This window comes from Pieris napi, chromosome 17, assembly GCF_905475465.1.
Source record: "Pieris napi chromosome 17, ilPieNapi1.2, whole genome shotgun sequence".
NCBI lineage: Eukaryota > Metazoa > Arthropoda > Insecta > Lepidoptera > Pieridae > Pieris > Pieris napi.
In genome coordinates, this window is record NC_062250.1 from 1,282,209 (window position 1) to 1,309,296 (window position 27,088).

The 27,088-nt window shown below is 32.9% G+C and overlaps 1 protein-coding gene across 1 annotated transcript; it reads right to left on the bottom strand.

Annotated features, from left to right (window-relative positions):
• Positions 1-2,597: 2,597 nt before the first annotated feature.
• LOC125058089 lies at positions 2,598-25,809 on the bottom strand. Its single transcript, XM_047662128.1, has 7 exons — positions 25,606-25,809; positions 14,267-14,472; positions 13,301-13,454; positions 9,069-9,186; positions 5,322-5,488; positions 4,965-5,027; positions 2,598-4,196 (listed from the first exon to the last, which is right to left on the bottom strand). Exons 1-7 carry the CDS (start codon positions 25,640-25,642, stop codon positions 4,123-4,125), a joined length of 819 nt encoding a protein of 272 aa, XP_047518084.1. The 5' UTR covers positions 25,643-25,809; the 3' UTR covers positions 2,598-4,122.
• Positions 25,810-27,088: the final 1,279 nt, after the last annotated feature.

Consider the following 27,088-nt stretch of genomic DNA (forward strand, 5'->3'; position numbering starts at 1 on the left):
TTCGTTATATTCAATTTTCGCATGAGCAGTCAGAACTTCAAAACAGTACGCCGTGTTGTTAAAATGTAAAAATTTATTTTTACAACCGTTTCGGGCGGTGACGGCTGTCCATTCTATCATTGATTTGATTACTTTGCTACGAAAATTCCTCAATATGCGGTTTTCAAAATTGAACTGCGCCCATCACAGAGAGTAGCAGGTGTAGTCCAGTTTTCCAATTCGCACGAGTGTATTGAGGATTGGATTGGGATAGGAAAAAATAGCAGTCATTGTGACTGCGCTGCTGCGGCAGCTAATACGAAGAATTTGACGTTTGCCGATGGACAACAAAATTGAAAGTGTGATTTGTGATAGTTTCTATGCAGAATACTTTATTTTTGATAGCAGATTATATCGAGAGATTAAAACTGACGAGTAATAAATTAAAACTAAGACCTTGTGTAATGTGATTCTATTTTACAATAAGCTATATTTAAGTTTTTGATATAGATTTGCATTTATTTATACACTGGACATATTGCTATGTATAGCAAGATATACAGATAATAGGTGGACCTTAAAGACAACTGTATGGAAAGGACCAAGAGGAAGAAGGAGAAGAGGTCGCCCAAAAGGTGGATAGAAGAAATAGAAGCGGTGGCAGGAAACGAATGGAGAAAGAGAGCGATAGACAGAGTCAGTAGGAAAAGGCTGGAGGAGGCCTTTACCTCCAGTCAATGTATATCTATACATATGGTCGTCTCTTTAAAAAATATCCAATTCGACAACATGACGTCAGCATTGCGTGGAAATCGCAACGTCAGTGCGCAATGCAATCGCTTTTATTGAAGCTACTGTTTCTAACTCATTACAGTCGTGTTTTGTTTCGCTTTGCAATCTTTTGTTCCATTTGTGTTCTAGTTTAGCAACAATACTTTCTATGTCAACTTTTGATTTCGGCTCGTCCCATATTGGGTGCAAAGTTTTTTTGTGAACATGAATGATCTTTCGAACCTAGATACTATGAATAGGAGGCTTTTATTTAGATTTTCTGTAAAAATTCATGTAAATAGTATGTGCAATTCACTCGGGCGGTGAAAAAAAAGTGAGTAAGCCGGCGGCTAATAATGACTTAGACCCAACACCCAAAATAATCTACCTATTTAAAAAATAAAAACAGATACAGAAGGGTTCAATCTAGAGATTGTAGTGCCACTGGTTTATGTAAGGTAAATGAAAAAGAAAAAGTACGTAATTATTCGGTGTTAATATTTTTATCTTGACATACATTTTACGTAACGATAAACTAAACTTACCAAATAACAATTTGTACAGAAACGTTGCTTTTAAAATAATTTTAGATTTATACAATAACGTTAACGTTATTTGTATAATAACGCCTTATATAATAATATACTTCATTTATATTAAAAGTGTACTGGGTTTCTTAGTACCTATGGGATATGTGCGACAGCGTACGCCTAGGTTATTTGCGATACCAATGGCAAAATCCCCATTAATATGTTCGCAGAGTAAATTCACCGTAGCGATATTGTGTATATTATGTGTTTAATATTTTATATATGTACTTTATTATATTTTATTTAATGTTTCTCGACATTATCGTATTGTCATAGTCTGTATGGATAATATATGTATTTCTGTAATAAATATTTGTATGGTTACTTACGTTTTGTTTATAGATTATTTTATGTATAAAAGTACACAATGAGAACACGTGTACACGATTAAACAGAAAGTTATTAGAACTCCTTAGAAACTTAAAGCTACATAATTAAACACGCCATGTTTAATTATTAATCTTAAACTTTTCAAGCTGAAGCAACAAATGTTTAAAGATTCTGTTTATTTACTAGGTACCATTAACTGGGGACACAAATTAATACTTAGTTAAATATGTCTGAGCTTCTGGTAAGTCCTGCCTACACAAATGGATTTTGCTGGTTACGGAATCTCGGACTTGGCATGTTGAATCATGGAAAGCAAATTTAAGCAGCTGCATCCATATCCACTTATTAGTTTGATTTATATATTTTCACTGTCCGTATTGCTTATTTTAATTAATTTAATACCTGTGATCACCTGAATGTAGGTAAGTTAGATATTGCATAAGTGGAATCTTAGAAGCTAAGACGGTCTGTTACACGTGTCGCACTCAATATATTGGACTGTGATATGATTCTTTGAAAAAAGTTGTTTTGCAAAAATATAGTCCTGCATCGATGATTATGTTCTCTTTGGAGTAGGGACATGGGGTTCAAGTGCACAGGCGCTAATTAAATATTAAAATTGGCGCCTGGATAGTACCAGTGACCCCAGATCTGGTGGTCGTATTTAACGTTATTACATTATATATTGTAATATTTCTTGTATCCTAGTGTAGTGGTTTAGAAGGTATTTCGTGGTTTGTTGGGGATAGATGTGGCCAAAGACAGTCCATCTTCCGAGCCCGCTTTTTATTGACGTATCAGTTAGAAGAAGAAGACAAATTACTGTGTTTAATGTATAAATAATATCGAAAGTTTTGTGAGATATGAGATTGAGATTACTTTAAATATTTCATAATTTATAAACAATGGGATAAAAAAAACCAGATATATTTAGAATACATTTATTTTCGACTAGAAGAAAATGTCTTTGGAAATTATCTTTGAATATATAAAAAGATATAACCCTCAGGGTACTATTTTGTCCTTATCTTTCTCGCGTTAATTCGAATATAAAAGAACAAGACAATCTAGAACCATTATAGGCGTATGGTGTATAACATGGATAATGTTACTAAGATAGATTTTACGGTTTTTAAATGTTTATGTTTTATTTAATAGAATATATAATAATGGTAGCAACAGTGTGCAAAAACTTACACATTTAAGAATATTATTTTACCGGCTTTACATTCTTTCTTCTGTGGATGATTTTACCAAAGTCAAAATACAGAAATGTAGTATACCTGCGTGTTTATAATTATTTTTAACATTCATTAACAATATACCTCCACTATTCTGACACAGTTAAAAATTCTAAAAGATTGAGAGTACGGGAAATCTTTTAATTCTTGAAGATTAAAAATAATAGATATTTGCACAAAAATGATGTCTAGAAATAAGGATTTTTGTGCAAATATCTAGACATAACATCTCTAGAAACGTTAGTTTTTAATAAAATATTAATACTTAAAGTGTAAGTTTCTGGAGTAGTTTAGCCATTAAACCGTTTCGTGCCAGAAAAAGCACTAACGCCTACTAATCCTTATACAGCAGTGAGTCGATATAATTTATACATAAGAATTTCGCCTTAATAAAAGTTTAACATTTTTTCGTAAGTTTCCCGTTAAAACGTTTTATCAGAAAGCCGTAAAATCCCTACCATTTCCTCTCACAATTTAAAATTTACATAATTAAACGAACTTGGAAGAAAACTGGCACGAACAAAGTTTATAAGAATTTAAATTAACTTTATAATATTGTAATGAAAGCATAATAGCTATGCGAGTTGAAACACGTTTTGCACTTAACGGGATTCCGTTGTAAAGGATTGTTAGAAAATTAAAATTAACTTGGAAAATTTCATTGGTAAAACAAAGAAAAGAAATAGGCCGTATCTCAAGGCGAAATCTCGCGAGCACTGTATCGTAAAGAATTTTTTTTTCAGATTTTTTTTTTACAATACGTTAAATTAGATTAAACATTATGTGAAATTTTCTCTAAACGTCAAAACTGTACATTTTTAATCCACACATAAGCATACCATTATTAAACATTTCAAAACACATACAAAGCTACTTTAACTGTATAAAGAATAAAGATATATAGAGTAATCAACTCAATATCAATAATCAATATACCATACTTAATAGCTACGAGCCGTAGATTTTTAAGGCACATTTGACATTTTACTAAACGTTATCTTTGTTTTATTTTTATTACTTAAAATTAATAATAATAATGAAATATCGCATTTGTAGTGTGTTGTTTCTAAAACAGCTATTTTTTTTTAATTTTAATATAAACGTATTAAACATATTAAATTCGTTCTGAGCGGTTCTTATCACATATTCTTTACTTTTTACGTTTCTAAATTATTTACATTAGTATATACAGAAATCATCTAAAAAATACGTCAAGAGTACCATAAACTAAAGTACATGAATAGCATTACAATAATTAAGGTCAATCTGCACTGCGTTGAGTGACCTGTAACAAAAATAGTAAATATAAAGTGTTATTTATTAAAGTAAAAAAATAAAGCTATTTGTATATGTTATTGGCAGTAAATAAGCTGACAGCAATTCTTATCTATATTTATAGACAGTCTCCTTATATAACTTAGGATTATAGACATTTAAATCAAGGGTATTGATCACACAGATGTTGACAGTTAAGTAAAATGCTACATGTCCTTGCAACAATACAGCTGAAGAGACGGTATTACATGTCCCGACTGACTATCCAATGTATAGCTACGACAGGTACAACACTGAATCATTTATAGGAATCAACATAACAGGACTTCAAAGAAATAATGTTGATCAAAACTTAGAGACACTTCTAAAATTAGCTGTAAATATAATACAAAAAGTTGTTAACAAATATATGTAGTACGAAAATAGTAGTTACAAATGTTATTTTGCTAATATCTATACGCACATAAGTTACTTAAAATACCTCCGAGAACAATATTTTTTTATAGAACAGGGGGCAAACGGGCAGGAGGCTCACTTTATGTGCCATGTGCCAATGCTAGAGGGTGCCATTGCTCAATGCAAGCGCGTTACATAGTCGGGGAAAACTAGAGATTCTTCATTTCTTTGTCGACTGGTTGAAACTGTTCAATCGAGCGGAATGCATGATTCGACTTCTATGTTAAATAGTTCATCGTTTTTTAAATACAGAAATGATCTCATATTTTTCCCTATAATACATGTGTTAACAGAACTGCGTGAAAGGAAAATAATATCTTACCGTCATCTTTTGCAAACTGGGAGTTGGAGGTCCCTGGTGGGTCTAGAGTAGTGGGTGGTGGATCTGAAAATAATAAAAATATAAATATGTTTTAAATTAACATTTAATTTTTTTTAATTACCAACAAATCGTATATTCAATTCTAAAAAAACTTCATGTCCTGCCAAAGTAAGAATGCACTTCGCTCGCATGTCAGGTTACTGCCGGCTTATTTTTTCAGGTTTATTGGCACAAAAGGATTTGAAGCTATGAAATAAATACTGACAAATAAACGTATAACCGAGGCTATATAGTCACACCACGTCGATATCGACGTACATATATTCGAGAAACGTACACATAAGATGAAAGACTTACCTCTATAAAATATATCCCGTTTTCTACTGAAATAGTTAGCGAGTGGTACTTGCATGTCGCATAGTATCTCTACTGTGGGTGGCAAGTAGTCGATTTTGACCACTGCACTTGTTAAAGCGGTGTATCTTCCATCGATCATATTTAAGGATGATTTCGCATTTAACGGCCTGGAAATAAAAAATATATTATTCTGTGTGCTAATTTGAACTAATTAGAACTTTTATTGTTTTTCACAACAAAAGATATACATACATAATAAAATATTATACTTTATTTATTTATACAGTAGTATGATACAGCGCATTCCTATGTTACAATGTGTAAGATTTGGGAACCCTTTTCAGAAAAAAAATAGTTGGCCAGTGATTATATAAATGAAACCATAATAAATGCATCTTAAGAAAAGGTTGAAAAAATAACAGTTAGTTAACTAGAAAGAACTGTGTACATCATATTGATGAGTCATTTGAGAATCTACAATTATTCGACAAAACGTATTTCCAATATAAATCCACGAACAATATCCAATGGTACCAGGCGCACATGTATCCAAAGATATTAAGCCAATCGCTCCAAGCTTACAGTGCAAGGCTTAGGAGAATACCTGGTGCCTGCTGGGCAAACTGATTCCGTGTCGAGTGCGCCGTACAAGATGTCGGAGTTAGACAACTTTCATGGAGCATCCGAATTATTTAGTCTTAAACTCTGGGGTATTGGCAATAGACGGGTTCAGAACACGTACGCGAACGTTACTGTTTGTATTTATAGTTGTAGTATTTGAAAACTTTAATACAATGTCAAATTACGATTTCATTGCTCTTGTAGTGTTTCGTCACCAAACATTTGGGCTTCACTGGGACTAAAAAATTTTAATCTAATAAAATTCTGGTGTCACAATGTTCGTTCCCATACTTCTCAGAAACAGCTCGACCGATTTTTATAAAATTTTATATTAATAGTCAGAGAAGAGAATCGGCTACGTTCTATCCTTCAAACCCCTAAGTGACAAGGGGTGTCCACCCCAAAAAATAAATTAGTTTTTTGATAAATTTTTTTATGTGGCATTTAAAATACATACAACCCTAAATTTTCACCCCTCTACGATCTACCCCTATTTTTTAGTATAGTAGATAGTTATTTTTATTGAACTCAAAAAAAAACCAAGAAATAATATACATGGCAAAACAATGTTTGCCGGGTCAGCTAGTCAGTCTATATTATTTAGTAGGCGTTTATCAACGAATGATTATTCCGTATATATCCGGATTAAGGAACGTACAAGTGTTCGTATTTGGAGCGATTTGGACTACTCGGCAAGTTCCCGAGATGTCGGCTGCACTACGGATTGTTAGAATCAATGAATATCGTCCGTGATTAGGAGCGGATATACTCAACTTTGAATAGTGGATTCGAGCATTCTTAACATCAGTCAAGACCGAATAGTTTGAAGGCTGTTATGGAAAATTGACTAACTAAGACTGAGAATAATACGGCGTAAATCGATAAAGGTTATAGGGTATATTGAGCAGTGTTAGCCTAGTGGCTTGAGCGTGCGTCTCTCAACCCTGAGGTCGTAGGTTCAAGTCCCGGCTGTGCACCAATGTACTTTCTTTCTAAGTGCGCATTTAACATTCGCTTGAACGGTGAAGGAAAACATCGTGAGGAAACCAGTTTGCCTTAGACCCAAAAGGTCGACGGCGTGTGTCAGGCATAGAAGGTTGATCACCTACTTTCCTATAAGATTGGCAAATGATCATGAAACATATACACAAATCTAAGGCCCAGATCTATGAAGGGTGATTTAATAATAGTAATTCTAAGGGTCTGTTTCACAATGTATGGATAAAGTACCAAATAGCTATATGTAACACATAAATTATTTGGAAGATAAATTGTGCTATTTGACACTTCATCGGACTCATTACTTATGATGGACTTTATGTGACGAATAGCGCTTTCTGACAGTCGTGAAACTCAACAATAGTGTTTATCCTACCAATAAGTAATAAATAGCTAATTTGGAACTTTTCCGTTCATTGTGAAACAGACCCTAAGTTTGTTAGGCAACTTAGGAGATATTATTAATGTCCTTTTAGGCAATGTTATTTGTTTTTATTATTCAACACAGTTGACAATTTGGCTGTTATTATATCATTAGTAGATATGCTTTTGAAATATATTTGTATAAAAATTTGTTTCTTTGGTAATATATTTTGAATTTCCTTTCAGTATACTATGTCATTTGTCAATTTAATGTCAATTTTAATGGGTATTTGTAGTCAAATTTTTGTCCCCTTATTGTGTAATTAGAATGTTTTTCGCATTTATATTGAATATTAATAAAATTTTGCATCAATTGAAAGTTGCAGCGTGGTATATTTTAACATAATTAATTTTAGTGAAAATATTATCAATTCATTAATAAACGTTGATTACTTGATGTTAAATTATAAAACAGATTAATATTACGCATCAATATGTCAATGTGATACTTGAAATTATTTTAACAATTTTCATAGAATAATTGGCGAATATTATTTTTCATTGCTAATTGATACGAAATTTGAGAATCCCGCAATTATGAAGATACAAAATGTTTTGGCGATTAATATTTTTTAAACAAATAATAATTTTAGTACTATATTACTAGGTATGCTTTGTTTTATAAAATAAATTCTTAGACGTTTTAAAACTAATTAAATGTAATCACAAGGATAACATTAAATTAGTTTTAATTACCTTGAACCGAAACATACAGCTAAGAAATCTATTGGCAAAAACCATTTTAGGTCAGGGCCTCAGATTTCTGTATCTGTTTCATGATCATTTGTTTATCTAATAAGCAAGTTGGTGATCGGCCTTTTGTGCCTGACGCACGCCCTCGCCTTTTTTGGGTCTAAGGCAAGCCGGTTTCCTCACGATGTTTTCCTTCATCGTTCGAGCGAATGTTAAACTGCGTTCATAGAACTAAAGTCCATTGGTGCACAGCCGGGGATCGAACCTACGACCACAGGGATGAGAGTCGCACGCTAAAGCCACCAGGCCAACACTGCTCTATTGTTTAAGAATAAGAAATGTTTTATAAAAAGTTAATATTGATAAATCATGGTTCGTAATTCATGGGTTATTACTTCATAAAACAATTGGACAATGAAGTATTTTATTTACGCCCTAACCCAATAACCTCTCTCAACCCATAATCCACCATCTGAGATACTAATCTTAATACAAATGTTGTAGCAAGTGTGCCAATAACCAATCTACGGTTAGTAATAGCCACCTGTCGATACAAACTATCTATGGGAGGTTGTATCGGTGTCTGTGGATAGACCTTTGTATGAAAATGACAGTTGACAAAAGCTCGATTTCAACAGTTAATTATTTTAACAGATTTTAACTTACACCAGTTTTTTAAATAATTAAAAAAACACACACATGTATATTTTAATGTTATTTGTACGGTTTTATTTACTTTGGTTTACATTAATTATCAAATATGAATAAAAACTCGGAAAAATGGAACGACAAAGAGCATTTTAACCATCGCCAAAAATGGGTTGTCTTCGTAGGGTTTGGTTATTGGGATGCAGATAGGAGATCGATCGACTGTCACGGTCTGATAAACCAGAGATTGAGATTGTTGATTAGTTATTGGGTTCGGACGTTAGTAAACTTACTCTTTAAACGGGGAAATAGGCCCAGCGCGTAGAGGTGTTTTACAGCTAATACGGTATGATTATAGTTTACCTGTTTCCCGCTAAAATGACGAGCTCTGGCTGTGGGAAGACACCTTCAACGGAGCATATTATGTTCAGATAACCATCGCTGAGTCTGTCCATGATCATGTCGAATCGTTTTTCAGGCACTGAGGAAATAAATATTCTGTTAAAATTACGGTTGTAGGTTTTGTAGCGATACATCGATCCTGACCCAACTCAACTACACCAACAGCGAATCGTATCTTATTTCGGCCATACAATACGCAGGGGCCATGAGAACTTGGAGTAACTGATCGTGGTTGGTAACACAGAAGGCAAAAGATAACGTGGCCGTTCACCAGCTAGATAGACCGATCAAGTAAAAGAAAAATCGTCCTCACTGTAATAAGAGAGGCGCTGGACAGAAACCGGTAAAAACACATAGTAAGCTCCAGTTGTTTCCCTGCTGACCACGACGCTAAGCCAGGAGCTGCCGATTGAAGAGAGAGAGCTTTGGAGGGGATGTTACGGGAGGGTAATGAGATTTTTAAAATTTAATACAGATATTTGTCTACTTTTTTTCCATTGCATTTGCACTCTCTATTTTCCACTTACATATAATTCGACGTTTGGAGTGGTTTACTTTAGTCATGGTCAGATTCATAACTGGATAGATGTACAGGAAACTTTCTCGTTTATCTCACGAACCATAGAACCAATAGAACAATTCAAAATCGATTAACATTATCATACATAACAAATACAAGCGAATATCCGACTAACTAAGTAAGTAATAACTACTACGAATAATTAAAAAAAAAGTAAATATATAGTTGTTATTGGAATAATAGTATGGGCCATTAAACTATATGCTTAAGACGTTTCCGTTTTGACGAATTCCCAGCCCTGAGGTCATCCCAGTATTAATATAGTGAACCTTTACGATATTCTTTCTCATTTACTTGTCTATAAGAATGTTTCTTATAGACGTAGTTAGCAATATGACTAAATACCGGCATCCTCAATCTTGCAACATTACAGCGTCGCTGATCTCTATACAAAATTGAAACATTAAAAAATATCGTCTGGGTTTCGTAAAATAGGTTTTATTTGTATTAATTCACCTTGTAATTTATAAAACATAATTTTAAGTTTATTAGTTTATTTACATAAAAATGTGTGCAGATTCATGTAGTCTATTTTTAGGTCAATGCCAGAAATCAATGTGTTATATTTCTCTAATGGAATTCAATTTACTTCATTCCAATTAAGATTAATTAGAAAATTACTATCACATAATACGACATTGGACAGAAACTGCAGTTACGACGGTGTACATTTTGTAGCCAAAGCGCTACGCCGCCAAAGTGACAAGGTTTGTAAAGGCTTGTAATGTGAACGTCCTCGAAACGATGTTTTCGAAACAACATCCAACGGGCTGGGATCACGCAAACTGTAATGATTATAGAATATAGGCAGGTAGCCTATGATGTTAGTAGACTAGATAATGACTATTAATTTATTGCGGTGTTATTCTATATACCTTGAAACTCGTAGAAATCCAATGTCAGGACTAATTTAATCAAATTTAAATACTTTTTATTATTTATTTATTTATTCATAACGAGCGTCAAGTATAAGATTTTTTATAATTCGCACTTGTAATTTGCCATCCTCGGCCTAGAACGTATTGCTACGTTTTAAACCTTCACAGTCTCCTTTCTTAGGTAGCATACTCACTGCTTGCCTTAGAAATTCGATCGTGCCCTCCATGTACGGTTTATGTACTCGCCCGGTACCGCACAACCCTCTCAAAGGCCGAGAACAAATTTAAATTAAATTAAAACTTGCCCTCGAACCGGGAATCGAACCCGGTACGCCTCACCTAGTTGCCAATTAATAAGACCGCTAGGCTATGAGGCCCTTATATTATTTATAGTGTATAAAAATATTTTTTCTGTATTTGCAATATGTTTCACTGACACCTATAGTTGTTGCGTATAGCCTCGAAATATGTATTATCCGACACGATAGTATATTTTTATGTAGAACGAGTAGTTTCTGAGATTGTATTCATTCAGAACGAATTTCAATCAATAAAAATATTAATTATTGATATTAAAGTAATGAATAATCACATATAATGTCTTTAGCTTACGCGAGGACTAAAAAGTTTTTAACATTACGTTAAAAGTTTTTTTTACGTATAAGCTACACATCCATCTTTGTGTGCTTTTCAGTAATCTTCTACCATATCTAGTTGATTACTTGATATTATGATTAAAGGCTGAATTATTGCCATATCAATGCTATATTTGCCACGAATTCCAAAAAAAAAATCTAAAGGTTACTTCCTTATTTTTCAGTAGTATTAAATATCTTTTAACAAAGTTAACTATTGGGCTCATTTGAAAATCCCCATGCTGGTTAAAACGTTTGTGTCATTTTTAATAATTTAATATATATTTTATAAGAGCTAGGATTATCTAGATACTGCATATCATCGTTCTTCGTCTTCTAGCTTCAAATATTGATGGATTTTATGGCATAAACAAAACGGTCATTTGTATTCCATTAGCCGTTTCCTCATACAGCGTTTTCGCCTGATGGGTAGATTTAGCTGTTTTTATTGTTCTGTGTACCTGTCATTTCATCGTCAATTTCAGCGACAGGATACGAATTGGAAAATAGAGTATTGTACGAAACTCCTTTTCTCGTCTTTTGAAATTGGTTTTTTAGTCTTTTATATTTATAGCTATTCCTCGCATAACACATCCTCCTTTACATGGAAAAAAAGCGTAGGTAGAGAAAAAGTATATATATAACATTTCATATAAGTTTAATTTTGCAACACTTGTGGAAAAAAAAAGAAAAAAAAAAATTATAAAAAATAGATAAAAACTTCCATCTCCTTCAATCCTTGATGAGGATTATATACCATGCTAAAATTTCAGGTATAGTATAATTATGTGCCGTTCGCGTGAGTCGGTTGTTAAAATATTTAAGAACATCAACACCATATTCACGTTTAAATTAACTTAATGAACCTATTTAATGCGTAATGTTGTTTTACACTTAACTATTAAACGATATTTAAATATTATAATTCTGTGTCGAAGCGGAAATTACTTCCTTTTCGAAGCGTCACTACGTCACTTGGTACAAGCAATTTGCATATTTAGAACATGCATGGAATAGGTTTGTAAAATTATAACAACGTTATTCAAGCCAATATAGCTTATTATAGAAAGAGACAGTCACTTTTTGTTAAACAGATTTGACTAAGTTCTCTTTTCTCATTAAATACTCTTAGGACAAAAGTAAAGATTGTGAAAGCGGCACGACTTAGACCCAAAACTTCATCGCTAAAGGCTGATCACCTACTTGCCTATTAGAAAAAACAAATGATCACGAAACATATACAAATTTCTAAGGCACAGGTTGTAGCGCCATTGGTTTATCTACTAACTTGAAACATTATATTTTATTATCATACAGCACGGGCCTTGGTCGCAGATTGTTGTATCTATTCATTTGGGCGGATTAAGCGTTCGTGTCCCGTGTGTGGTTAGATGATAAAACTATTAGTGTCTTGATTCACGACCTCAGAGCTGTGACGTGCGTCCAGTACTCGATATTATATTGATTTATTGTAAAAAATTAATGGATCAAAATGGATATTCAGAAATGTCCTCCTAACATTGGCACTTTATATATTTATACTATACTAGCAGACTCGGCCAAGCTTTGCTGTGGCTAAAGTTTTTGTTATATTACATAGTAGCAAACTATTCAAGGGAAACGGTAGGAGAACACCAGTCATGGGACCACCATGCTTTATTGGTGGTTATGCCATTAAATTGTAGCTTATGTGAAACGTTGGTACTTTCAACACAGCGCCATCTGTTAGAATTGTGACTGTTAAATAATAAACAAATAATTTGCAATAAATTAATATTGCGGCTATAAATGAAGATGTAAGCTATCCTATCTTTTAAGTTAGTTCAAACTGCACACGGTATGCAAATTTGATTGAAATCGGTTAAGTAGTTTAGGAGTCCATAGCGGACAAACAACGTGACACGTAATTTATATATATTAAGATGTGCACGAAAATATAAGTAAATAACAATTACAAGCTACAACGGGCGCCCTTACTATTTGATCTTTTCCGTTAATTTAGTTAAAAAACCTTGGTTAAGTACGAGTATATGTTCCTATTATCCTCGTGTCGTAGCAATAATAGGGCATGTAAGTTTGAATAATTTTCTCGTATCTTACCAAATATTGTCATAGGCCGGGTCCTTTCATCTTCAGCTAAGAAGGTGGAGACGACACATGTATAGTTCCCAGTCAACTCAGTACTCGGCTGAACTATCCTTAGAGCTCGGTGTTGCGTGTATGGATTGTGCGATATCTTGTAGTTTAAGTCCAACTGGAATGATATAATAAATTATAAAATTAATTGGAAATTACTTCCTTGGAAAGTGGAAGAAAATAGAAAAGACGCCCACCAGAAACCTGGGAAGTTGGAATAAAAGGGATAGCGGGATATGATTATTTGGAGGCCCTCACTCCGTTGGAGGTCGTGTACTAATGTTAAATATAATGACATGAACTTAATGTTATCTTGATTATATAGTACTCGAATAAAGACTCATTTATTATTTACCGATCGACAAATGAACATAATAATATGCATGGTATTGTGAAAATACCTTTTTTATTGTCATTAAATACATCTTACGTGCCTTCCCCCTTTACTAATCCTGGGTACAAATCTGGCTAAACTAACGCTGGTAACCACAGAACGCCGCTGGCTATATAGGCAACGGTTAAAAAAACAATTTATTTAATGAAGCAGTTGGTGGTATTGTGTTATAATATATCAAAAGTCCGGCAACGTACTCATCATGGGCGATCGTATCACCTATATCAGGTGGGCCTAGTGTCACGATTATATACAAATATATTTATTTATATATTTACAGCCACCCCAACAAGGTCACACAATATAAAAGTAAAGAAACAAGTTATGCAAATTGTAAGCAATGTGTGAAATTAAAAAAATATTTAATTAAGCCGGCCTTTTAATTTTAAAATTAAAATTACAAGGCCGGAAACGCACTCGCGAGCCCTCTGGCATTGAGAGTGTCCATGGGCGGCGATATCACTTACCATCAGGTGAGCCTCCTGCCCGTTTGCTCCCTGTTCTATAAAAAAAAAACTATTGAACGCTCTATGTACCTTATTCTTCAATATACCAAGAGCTTGAGGTTTCTGCGGTGGTATCCACTGGTAGACGGGCTGCGAGCGGTCAGAGAAAAACCATTTTACGACAAGCCCTGTGACGTTTTTTGTGATGTAATCGCAGTCCAGTGTTACCGCCTCTCGAGTTCCATATTGCAGCACTTCTGGAACTCGCATGCTGATTATACGGACTGATGATGCACCTGAAAATAAATTAACAGCAATTCAATTACACATTTACGAGATGTCTACGGTGGTTAAATAAGTGCAGTTTTCAAGAGATTTTTCAGAGATTTCTAATAAATTTATAGAATATCGCGGGATTGATAATGTATGAATGTTTAGTATTTTATATATAACTAAGGCGATTTTTAAATAGTTGCCACTTATCCATAAACTATAAACCGATAACTGACTGAATTTTTATTACTTTTATCGTTATCAAATATGACAAACATTTTTCACGTACCTATTTAAATAATTTATTTGCTATGAACGTCAATCAAAAATTAAATGCTCTCAAAATATTTACGAAAAGAAGAAGAAGAAAACATTTACTGCCAGTTCTTAAATCAAGGGCGGGGAATGGATTAGAATAACTGGCAATATACTCTCCGTCACTCTGCAACCTAATATAGATTTTAATAGGCATTTTGAAGTAATGAATTGTAATAATACAAATTTCTGTGTAATATCTTTTTAAGTTTATAAATGGAATGTCGTCCTTTGATTATTCAAGCATTAAGTCATTAGTCTGAAACTACGTTCCCAAGTTATCGTTGTTTAAGAGTTGACAGTAGAACGAAGTTAGCAGCTAAGAATAATTGCAAAAACTACTGTTATATTAAACCAAAATTTTTGGCATTTTGTATGAATTGTCTTCGATCATGTACGAAATTATATATTTCTTTACACTTTTGTACACAATAAAGCAATAAATATTAAATCGGTTTATAATTTAAGGCCTGAATGCAAAAGCTTTTTTGCTTTTAAAGAATAAACTCTTGTTAAAGGAGAGATAACACAGAGAAGGTAAAAAAACTACACAAAAATTGTGTTAATACCAAAAAATCTAAAAACGCGGTGATTTTTAGTTCAACAATAACTAGCATTGAATGTAAACATTTAATACATATTAATATTACTTAATAACGCTTAAGTGGTTTAAAAAATATTCTATATGTATTATATACATAATTATCTGTATATCTGCATAAAATTCATCAAAATTGGTGTAAACAAAAATATAATAATTAAAAACTTCAATTTGCTTGTAATATTTTTTTATTTCAAATTGACATAAATAATACAAGATCAACTTAGTTCTTATTTCGCGTTAATGGTTGTTTTGAATTTAGTAATCTTCAATATTTTTCGGTCAAACAAACCGCTCTTCGTAGCGATAAAAGCTAATAATAAACCTTGGTCTCGAAAATAAAAAGCGGAGATAGGAAATTGGAATATTGTACAAACTCAACAGTACGCCTTTGGGACAGCAAGTAATTGAAAAGTTTAATAAAATAAATGTCAACCGGCTTAAAAGTTGATAATTAATGTTAAAGTCTTATAAGTTTAATTGGAGTCATGTCAGACGTACAAATCTCAGCTCTTGGCCCTGCTACTTTAATTATTACAATCGGTATTGTGATATAAATAATTGAAAATTAACTAAATTAATTATATCAACTAAAAGCCTAGCTGACGTCATGATGATACCCAAATTAGATGTAGTTCTATTAATTTCTGTAAACTACGAATTACGTGGTATGAAAACTCGTTATTTATTCGAATTTGAAATATCTAATGATTTTAGGAAATACTGCCGTGCGATTCTGTTAATCCGTGAGTTCACCTCGCACTCACGTCATTTTTGGAATCTCATGGTATTCTGTTTAGCAATTTCACATTACGTCTTGACAAGCAAAGGGAGCTTGTAGTTTATTGTTTATCAGAATGCCCAATCGTAAAATGACTGATTTGAGCGCGACCGCCGCTGCGAAAACCGCTGTGAGAGTTCGAAAAGTGAGTTACAGAATCGCAAGGCTGGGCATTTAAATATTTTGGAAATAAATACAGCCTAAATTCCTCAGGAAGAATGCAACTTTATTTTTTCGAAAGAACGGTCTCAAGCTCAAAACTACTAGACCTAGACTAGTAGATTCAGATTTTGAGCATTATTATTACAAAAAAAACTTATTTATAATATTCGTATAAGATTGGTGTGTTTTTAAGTATACGTCAATGTTAATAAACATACATAATGGATTATATAAGCTCCATACCAATGTTTAAATTAAGAGTTACCTTATACGTATATATACAAAAAAGTACATTTTCTAAAATATAGAAAGGGAATAAACAAAGCTTAAAGATTCAGTACAAAAACATTTCACGAAAAAGTGAGCATAAGCTCGTAGCGTACATAAAATATCACCGAAACATTACCATTCCCAAATCTCCACAAATTGATACAGAATGGAAACAACGTTCATTTGCACCTTTCATGTATGTAAATCACCGACCTTCATATATTTCTTAAGAATGTAGTGGGATAATACTAGATATCATTGTATGAACATTTTACAATAAAAATTAAATTATTCCTGAGTAACTTGTATAGTTTTATAGAAATAATGTTACTCATAAAGCGTTTTGGGGACAATTATAACTAACGTAAACTACAATCAATTTTAGTTATATTAACAAATAAAGTTTATTTTTCTCTTCACAATATTGCATTTTACAGGACATATTCCACGTATTGACCATCTTTGTGAGATGGTGGTGCCAATCATAGACTATAGCAGTCTTGTGGTGTGGTCCGCGATTGAAGACTGGTGTTCAATCGCAGATAGAAAATTTACAAAGAGTTTACTATATGCTACGACTAAACTATAGTAACTAAAAATAAAACTAAAGCCTAAGTGGTTGAAGGTGTGTGAAAGAATTGAATTTAAAGTCTACTTTAAATAGTTATGGATAAAAAAAAAATCTGTTGCTTCTTATATGAGAACTTGAGAAATAGCTTTTTTATTTTAACCTAGTAAATAATTCTTTAGGAAGCATTAAGAACCAATAAAGATATGTTTGCACTTTAAAGAGCGGACCAATTTTTAAAAGGCCGGCAACGTGCCTTCTGGCAATGTGAGTGTCCGGCAGTATTACTTAAAACATCAGGTGAGCCCCCTATATCAATATTAGCCAGTATAAGTCTGTTATATAAGTATATAATCTACGAAATTCAAGGTAGATTTACACTACATTAGGTAACCGTTCGACCGAAAACGTCATTAAAGCGAATTGAAATTGTTTCGTCGTCCTTTAAAATCTAAGAATCTTTTTAAGAATTGAAAAGGTTGGTTTAATAATTGCTTTTTGAAATTAATAATTTTGAAAGTCTTCTTTTGTTTTATATCAGAATTTTTCTGATAGGTATCTCAATCACTGGGCACTCACCCAACAATGGCGGCTCATTGGTCTAGTGGTTAGTACCCCTGACTGCGAATCCATGGATCCCGGGTTTGATCCCCGGCTGAGACAAAACATCGATGTGATGAGCATTTGGTGATGTGCTTAGGTCTTGGGTGTTTAAATATGTATTTATGTTATAGTGTTTATATTTCTATATATATGTATGTATATCCGCTTAGTACCCATAACACAAGCTTCACCAGCTTAGCATGGGACTAGGTCAAATGGTGTGAATTGTCCAATCATTAAAAAAAATATGCATTAAAATATGTTTGTGTTATTACAGCCTAAATAAGCATATTATGTCCAACTGTTGGCCTAAATTCAGATAATTTTGTTAAGTATGTCCGAATCACGGCTTTTTTTCTAAGTGAGCAAAAAATTCTTGCTTCTATGGCGAAGACATCTTGAGGAAACAGCCCAGTCTAAAACCCAGGCGTATAAGGCTGAAGCAAAAGCTAAGCTAAACATTGATTAACGAAACGGAAGTAATCTAAGACCAAAATAATAAATTGTTTTATATTTATAGTGGCCTATATCCTAGGTTTGCACGGCATTATATTTACAATACAGTTTTTTTTTAAATTACGTAGTAGTGGTGAAAGAATCTTTGAACTTAATCCAAATCGTATAAATATATTAAAATGAAATTGCCTTTTCTTTATAAAATAAATATAGAAGCAAATGCAATAATAACAATATGTCTTTCCACAACTGAGAGATTTTTAAGGCAGTTGTTTTCCGCGCACCACCGCCATGTGAAACCAGCTGCCCAGTGCCCACTGAAGTATTTCCGAACCAATTCGACTGAGGGTCCTTCAAGAAAAGAGCATACCAATTCTTGAAAGGCCGGCAACGCACTTGCGAGCCTTCTGGCAATGTGAGTGTCCATGGGCGGTATCACTTAATATCAGGGAAGCCTCCTGCCCATTGCCTCCTATTACATTAAAAAAATCTAAGGCTTATTTAAAATTAAATTAAATAGTAAAAAAAGTTGGATAACTGATTTCGTTTATACCTTCTTATATAACTCATGATTTATCTTTAAGTCTAGACCTTAGTATTTTGGCTTCATACTTGCAACCTCATCAGTATTCACATAGTCATGGTGGCTAACTTAGATAATATTCGTTCTAGATTGCGCGTTTGTGAACTTTCCTTTGCCTATCCTTACACAGTTAGTTCCGCCTCTGATTACGATAATATTCGGAATACTGCAGTATTTTTTAAATTATAATGTGACTGCTCGAACACTTACATGGCCATTAAAACTTCGACAAAATGGAATAGAAAAACGTTGAAGTTATATTAGTATTCAAAACGTTTCGAGAATATATCTATGCAGGTAAAATAAATAAATCGTTTAAACAAAAAGTGTTATGTTTATCTGAAAAACAAATTCTCTTGTACCAAACTACTTGGAGAATATATGTATTTTCATAGCATTTGAAAGTTGTATGTTTATTCACTTCTCTTAATTATGATAGCCCGTGTGTTTTGTTGGTAGGAGAACACCAGTCATGGGGACCACCATGCTTTTTGATGGTTATGTCATTAAATGGTAGCTTATGTGAAACGTTGGTACTTTCAACACAGCGCCATCTGTTAGAATTGTGACTATCAAATAATAAGCAAATATTTTGCAATAAAATAATATTGCGGGTATAAATTGAGATGTAAGCTATCCTATCTTTTAAGTTGGATCAAACTACACACGATGTGCAAATTTGATTGATATCGGTTCGGTAGTTTAGGAGTCCATAGCGGACAAACAACGTGACACGTAATTTATATATATTAAGATGTATTTTGGCGCAGATCTTTGTGTTAAACCACTCATAGTTTTTGGGTGCCCATAAAGCTTATTTATATTTTTATATAAGAAATAAAACAAATAGGTTTTCTATTGTAATAATTTTCAAAGGCATTACACTGTTCTTTGTACACCTGTGTTTTATGGCACACAAAACTCCACGCTTCGATGCACACCCTCGTTCACGCTGCGCAAACGCAATATTTTCCTTTAAACTGGTTGCAATATGAGGAGGAAATAGATAAGTGGTATTTATTTTTTAACCAACTTCAATTGTTGAAGTTTTTTATTAAGTTTTATGACACAGCTGCGCCATGCCATGATTAAACAGTTTACTATAATTTGATTATCCAAGACTTAAAAAGTTTAATTGTATCTAATAGTAAATGAAAAGTTAGCTACAAGCTAAGATTGTAAATTTTATTAGTTTATGGGCAACCCTTGAAAATAAACAGATTTTCTAAAATTTCTCTCCATAAAAACGTACCTCAAGAATTAAACCGAAATTATTATTTTATTAAATTTATTACGCATAGCATTGCGATAAATTTTTAACTATATAGATTTAGTAGGGTAAATTCCAACATTAAATATTTTTTTCCAATAAGTACATCCTTCAACAAGGACGTGCTTTATAATCTATTATATAAAATTCTCGTGTGTTTGCAATTAAACTCCTCCGAAATGGCTCGACCGATTTTCGTGAAATGTGTGCATTTGTGTGCATATCGGTTAGGTCTGCGAATCGGACATCTATTCTTCATCCCCCTACATGTTACGGGTGGTTCACCCCTAAATTTTTTTTTATGATACCGCATACAAAAATTGCATAAAAAAACCCTTCGTGTTCACCCCTCTTTGATCAATCCCTATTTTTTATTAGATAGTTATTTTTATTGAAGTAAAAAAAATGCTCCCTAGAAATAATATACATGGCAAGACAACGTTTGCCGGGTCAGCTAGTTATAAAAAGGCAACAATATAGTGAAATTGATATTATTATTTTTTTATTAAAAAAGCGGAATGCACGGCCATAAAACTACCTTTAAGGAATTAGACCATATGTTTTAACTCAAGGTTTATCTGATGAAGACGCTCCAAATAACCAACCGTAACGTATGAGAGATAAAATATACATTTAACACGAGTGAAAGAGACAACTATATGGCATGTGTTTCGAGATTGCACAGCGGAACGGCGGCGCGTGCGCATCGTTCCACTTTGCTGAGTTGATAATAAGAAGACGTAATAAGAGGGTGCCATATTGTGCTAAGGCTGTTAACCCACTAGGTGAAGCGTAAACATTTTTTTCATATTATGGGCAAATTTGCTGATTTTATTTTTTTATAGAACAATGGGCAAACGGGTAGGAGCTCACCTTTTGTCTTGCGAAGCCGGTCCTTCTAGTCATAATAAGTGATACCATGTTTATATGTGCTTTATAATAAAGGCGAAAAAAACATGAGTGTAGTTAACACGCGTTAGAAGTAATCCTTCTATGGCGTAACAAGATAAATATCTTTTTAAAGATTGTATCATTGGCCTTATTCTACGTTTGTAGAAAAAATGACACTAACAATAGAAAAAAACTAAAATGATGACTATAGCTAGCTTCAAGGTGTCGGTTTTTTGTGACGGTGTGCGCGCGCGTTGTGAAAATTTACTCTCATCATTTTCCCCTAATGCGCCAAAAGAAGTATAACTTCAAAAATTTTACATTTGTCTATATTAAAACACAAATGAAACCAAAATTCCGTTATAACCACTGAACTTCGCAGGTGATACAAAAAGTTCATATATTAAGGAATTCCACAAAAAACCGCGCGTGCTCACAAGAGCTTGCTTCCTGTTCGTTATGGCGCCTTTGTGCTCTGGCCATCGGCGCGTGAACAGCACTAAGACAGTGATTAAACGTTTTATATCTCAGACAGACAAAAGCCTGTGATGACGTGAGTGCAGTCTAGGCTGGGAGTCGTAGGTATTTGTTTTGCCAAACCACTAAATATATTGTTATGTCTTTTTTAACAAAGCACCTGCTTTTTTTCCTAAATCAAATAAAATAAATCAGCCGCGCTACAACTTTTTTAGGTCTTGGCCTCAGATTCCTGAATCTGTTTCATGATCATTTTTAAATCTAATAGGCAAGTAGGGGATCAGCTTACTGTGCCTGACGCCGTCGACTTTTTGGGCACCAATGGATTTTCAATTCGCTCACGGTGAAGGAACACATCGTGAGGAAACCGACATTTCTTAGACCCAAAAAGTCGACGGCGCGTGTCAGGCACTGGAGGCTGATCACCTACTTGCCTATTAGATTTAAAAATGATCATGAAACAGATTCAGAAATCTGAGGCCCAGACGTAAAGAGGTTGTAGCGCCACTGATTTACTTTAATTGTGATTGTCCTCCTTGTAATATGTTTGATGTTTGAAAGCAAAAATAATCGTACCAAACATAGGATCTAGGTTTCCTTAAGAGTAGTTAAGTGAGTTTAGACATTTTAGTTTATACAGAGATATTACTTAGTACTAAACAGACTTGTCACACACCTGTTCATGTTCGCTACTTTTACAAATTACAATGGGTCTATTATAAGAAAGTTTTCCACAAGTCTGGCTTATAAAATTCAGTAGCAAAATATCTCTGTAACTTATTAAAATTGCGAGTCACTTTCACGATCACTCAACTTGCGAAGTTTGGTTATTCTTTGAAAGTTGACAAGAATACTTCAGCTGAAGGGACAAAGTATTAAGAAATGCATGGATTTGTTGAAAGCGATTAAACAAGGATTTAAATGGTGGAATAATCTAATTTAGACGTATAGCGGCTTCTTATAAATTTATTTATTTTATTCTTTATTGCATTTATTTTATCAAAATTATGATATGATTAAAGTTATCATTATTAGACGCTAGAGACTTTGGACAATGATTGTCTGTGGTGTGTTGAGTTTTGTCTCCAAAGAACTTGTTCACCTTATATTCTTTTATATTGTGGTAAATGGTAATTAAGTTAAATGGTTATTTAGATTTTTTTTTCATTCATTAAGGTTAGGTTAGGTTAGGTTAGGTTAGGTCTCGTTCACTACCGATAAATTACCGTTATTGTCTGTAAAATTTTGTGTGAAATAATGTGTCTATTAATATGTTAATTTCTTTCTTCCTTCATTTAAACTAGCATTCTATATATAAAATAATTTAAGTTCTTATTTGCCACTATCAAATAATTTATGTTCGTATCTGCATAAGAATCTTGAGCAAATAATATTTGAAGATCAGTTTGATGTTTTTATTACGTGTACATGTCTAACTGTACAATAAAACATTTTTGCGTGTTTGTGTTATGGTATATGATTAGATAGAAAAATATGTGCTAAAATTGGATTTTTCAACAGTTCATCGACTTTTGTATATTGTTAGTTCTATTAAATTTTTTGAAATATATAGTATTTTGAATTGTCTATATTAAAATAGATACAATTATAAATTATGAAATAATATATTCGTCTTACATATTATGTGTGTGACAAAATTACAAATCGCAGCGATATCGTGGCACACAGATCTTGAGTTGACTTTTTGTATCGAAGAAGTAGCATAGGTATGCCGCGAATATATAAAGTACATTGTAAATTCATTAAGAGTAACATCGATTTTTATATAACTAGACGGTTCGATTCAATTATTTTTTTGTATGTTCAATTATGTTTTTTGTATGTAAATAATTGACTAGTAAATTTATTATATAATTCTGTCGGTCCAGCTGCCATACCACGAGGCTAAGAATATTCAAAATCTAGCCAAATTGAACCCCAATCATGTGTACTCGTATACACTGTATACGAGTTACACTGTTACAGTTACACATGTTACACTAACATGTAAAAAGCTTCGTTTTACCGGTTTTCTATAGAAATGGTAGCTTAGTATCAAGATATTAGGAATTTAGGTAGTAATCGCGAAGCGATTCCTTGCGGTGACAAAGATTTATCATTTATGTAGAATTACTCTGAGACGAGTTCCTGGGACGCTTCTGGAATCTCGAATTCAATTATTTCCTTCGCAACCAAAAGATTTTAGTCGAACAAATTTCTGTATAAATCAAGGATGAATTACGTTTAAGATGTTGAACAAAATATTGTTTTCTATTTGCTAAATTCAGTTTATATAAAATTTTACTAATTTATCACTTATTTGCACTTAAAACTACAAATATAAAAGGCAACGGCCAGCCTTTGCGCCAATATGTATTGTTGAGGGAAAACAATTATTGCGAAATATAAAATTATGATTGCTGCAACTGCAAAGGTGGAAAATTTTATATAATAACATGCCTCGTTTATCCAATGAATGGTTTACAATATACAATTTACATTTATTGTATTTTTTTTATTATTCGTAATTTTATCAGATCGGATACTAATATTTTTATAAATACCCCATTAATGATGTTCTCCAGAAGATTTAGTTTTATGGGAATCCCATGAAATTGTACCCTCATTAAAAAGAAAAAACAAATTCAAAACCGGTGAAATAAAACATAAAGACAAACTATATCGTACACATTTTATTAAGCACTAGTAATTTTAAAAGTTAAATAATACTAGCGGAATATAGCAAATAATGTCAAATAAATTCGCAGCAAAAGATGTAAATATGACTTAGCTTTAATCATAATTTCAAAAAGTTAAATCAACGTTATGTGGCAGTCCCTTACTGACTACGATTTAAAAGCATTTGAAAACGTGGAGTTGTGTAAATAATGATATAAACTCGCATTTAAGTGTAATTTGAATATGGATAAACCCTTGACGAGTAAAAAGCAAATCGAATGTTTACGAATAATGCAAACTGCAATCGATTGTTAGGGTCAATGCCCTCGACAGTAAATCGAATTAGTGCATCGTCACAAATACACCATTTAACTATCACTGTCATTACTACAAGTAACCATTTATACGTCAACGTGTCAATGGAAATGGGTAATTTACGGCTGACGACTTTTTCTTTTATAAAAATTACTACGCTAATTTCATAGAATATTTTATTGGACATTGACTTATAATGGAAATAATATTTTTTATTTCAACAGTCTGACATAAAGTAGAAAATTTGACGTAAACAAAATAGCATTTACGTCAAATTGTTTTTATATACGTTTTCTATATTTATTTAAGTACACAACATGTTATATAATGCATTATCTACAGTATATGTTACAAGCTATGTATTCTAAAATACATGACAATTATGGTGAACAGAATTTTTTCCCAAAAAGGAAATACCTTTAGGTTTTTAAGTTACGGCGTACGATTCATCATGATAACACAATGATAATTCATAGATTAATATTTTAAAGCATTATATGTGGTGTATCGAATTGTCAACGTTTAGTACAAAATGTGACTCTTTCTTCCCTATTTTTATACTTTTCCATCGTTAAATAGTGTCTTTTAATACCATTACAACTATTTTCTACAACTCTTAAATGTAAGAAAGGTTTTAGTGTGTATAATAAAATATGAAGTAAATGTGCCATTTAAGGTTAAGGCTAAGGTTGTACTGAACTACCGATTTAAATAATAAAAGAGTTTTGTTCGAGCGCTATTCTTAATTATAACTAACGTTAAACATATTAATATGTTTAAACCCCATTGGTTATTGGTTAACTCACAAGGTGTTTAAGCTCAATAATTATCTTATCTACAATAAACCTATAAACTAGTAATATCCCATACATGGGACAGATTTATATGCTTGATATTTTACAAACAAGTTCACACACGCACGCGCCGATGTTCAATATTTTTGGCTTGTCTCCTCACAATTAATTAATTAAAGGCCGAGCATTTAAATATTAACTGTTTAAACGCATACTATCAGGTTATTGGTATGCACAACACACAGTATAAGGTAACGGATCTTGTTGAATAATCTCCTTTTAACGTCGAAGACTTTGAAAACCATCTTTTGTGCTAATCCGTAACATATACATTATAGAAGAACCCTGCATATAAAATCGCGATATTTGGAACATGTGCAAATATACTTACATTGCAATACTATTGCGAAATGAATAATCCACCACATATTTCACTTCACAAACACAATCTAAGGATTCTTCGTATTTCGATTTCGATTCGAAGGATCTAAGTATTACGCAAGCTGTTATATTATTACGATGTATTACGTAAAATAAAAATTGTAAGTGATCCCAACGTGTGTGGGGTTCAAACCCGGGCCGGTAACTAACCACCGAGGCAACTGACGTCCGGTGGTAAGCGAAGCATATCGGAAGTGTGTTAAGTAATTTTAAATTATTCACTTGTTTAATGGAGATTGTGTTTTAGTTTATTATCTATGGAATAGTTTATTATCTATGGAATAGTTTATTATTTAATAGTAAATGTGTTTGAGGTAATGAGGTCCGTGTGCCAAAGAGCCTTTACTACCCAATTAATGTTCTGCCAGAAATCGAACCTAAAAACGAACATTAGTTGAACAGTAGTTTTCTATTACAGAACCGTTTAAGTTGTTTAAATATCTAAGTCTACATTTAATGCAATGAGCATTTAAAATGTATATTACTTATTAGTTTTGTTTAATTTCAGCGTGTCGTCCACTGTTGTCAAAATCCTCTGAATTTCTAGTACGATAGGTCACCTGTACGCCTAGTGGGATGTCAAACAACGCTTCGATGACTAGTCCTCGGCCTCCATTCCATTCCAGTACTTTATTTATTAAGATTACTACATCATACAAAGTTCTAAATCTACGGCATATTTTACAGCACTATTTTAAAAAGCCAACTACAAAACGGTAGCGGTACGGTTACGGCAGCTTACCTCAATAACAAAAGATACCATATGTTTATAAACGTTAAACTATTTAGTGTCACTACCAGTAATTGTCGTCGTGTTATGCAAATTAGTATAATTGTTACATCTGATCATATCTACGGCAATTACTGATGCCATTACCATATTGATACAATACATTTTAGATAAGGGATGGTTGGAAATATCAATTGATTGAAAGAAAGAAAAATTATTTATTTTTTACCAACACACATTTTTAGTTGATCCATACTATCTTGAGTGACATCTATACACTAATAAAATAATAGTTAAATAAAATTAATATTTACTAAAAAATAACCTAATTACAGACACTCCAACATGGAATATAAAATATGAGACAATGCAACTTAATTCCCAACACATTTGGCATTCCAAAAGATAAAATTTGCAATATCTTCTCGATGGAATAAACATTAGTTCCATGTAATTGTAACCACGGCATCTGTAGTTCACGTTTTAAAATACGGTCACAGGTCTTAGCTGAGCCTCCTTATAAAACTCCTAGTACTTTGAGTAAAAAAATATTTTATAGTGACACCAACACTCGGTCGTGTGCCCTAGTTATATTTGTGTCAACCCTAAGGCCGTGATATTCGAAGTCTGAACAACAAAGGATTTTCTACGCGTAAAAATTCGTACGGTGAAAGCAAACATCGTGTCGTGGCAGGTAAGCGGT

Bases quoted from the DNA above. Each gene is read 5' to 3' on its own strand.
- LOC125058089 (XM_047662128.1), bottom strand. From the start codon at position 25,642: ATGTGGTGGATTATTCATTTCGCAATAGTATTGCAAT. The intron at 14,473-25,605 runs GTAAGTATATTT...ATTTATTTTCAG, and splicing joins TTTCGCAATAGTATTGCAAT to GTGCATCATCAGTCCGTATA. The intron at 4,197-4,964 runs GTAAGATATTAT...TTTTTGTTACAG, and splicing joins CCAGTTTGCAAAAGATGACG to GTCACTCAACGCAGTGCAGA.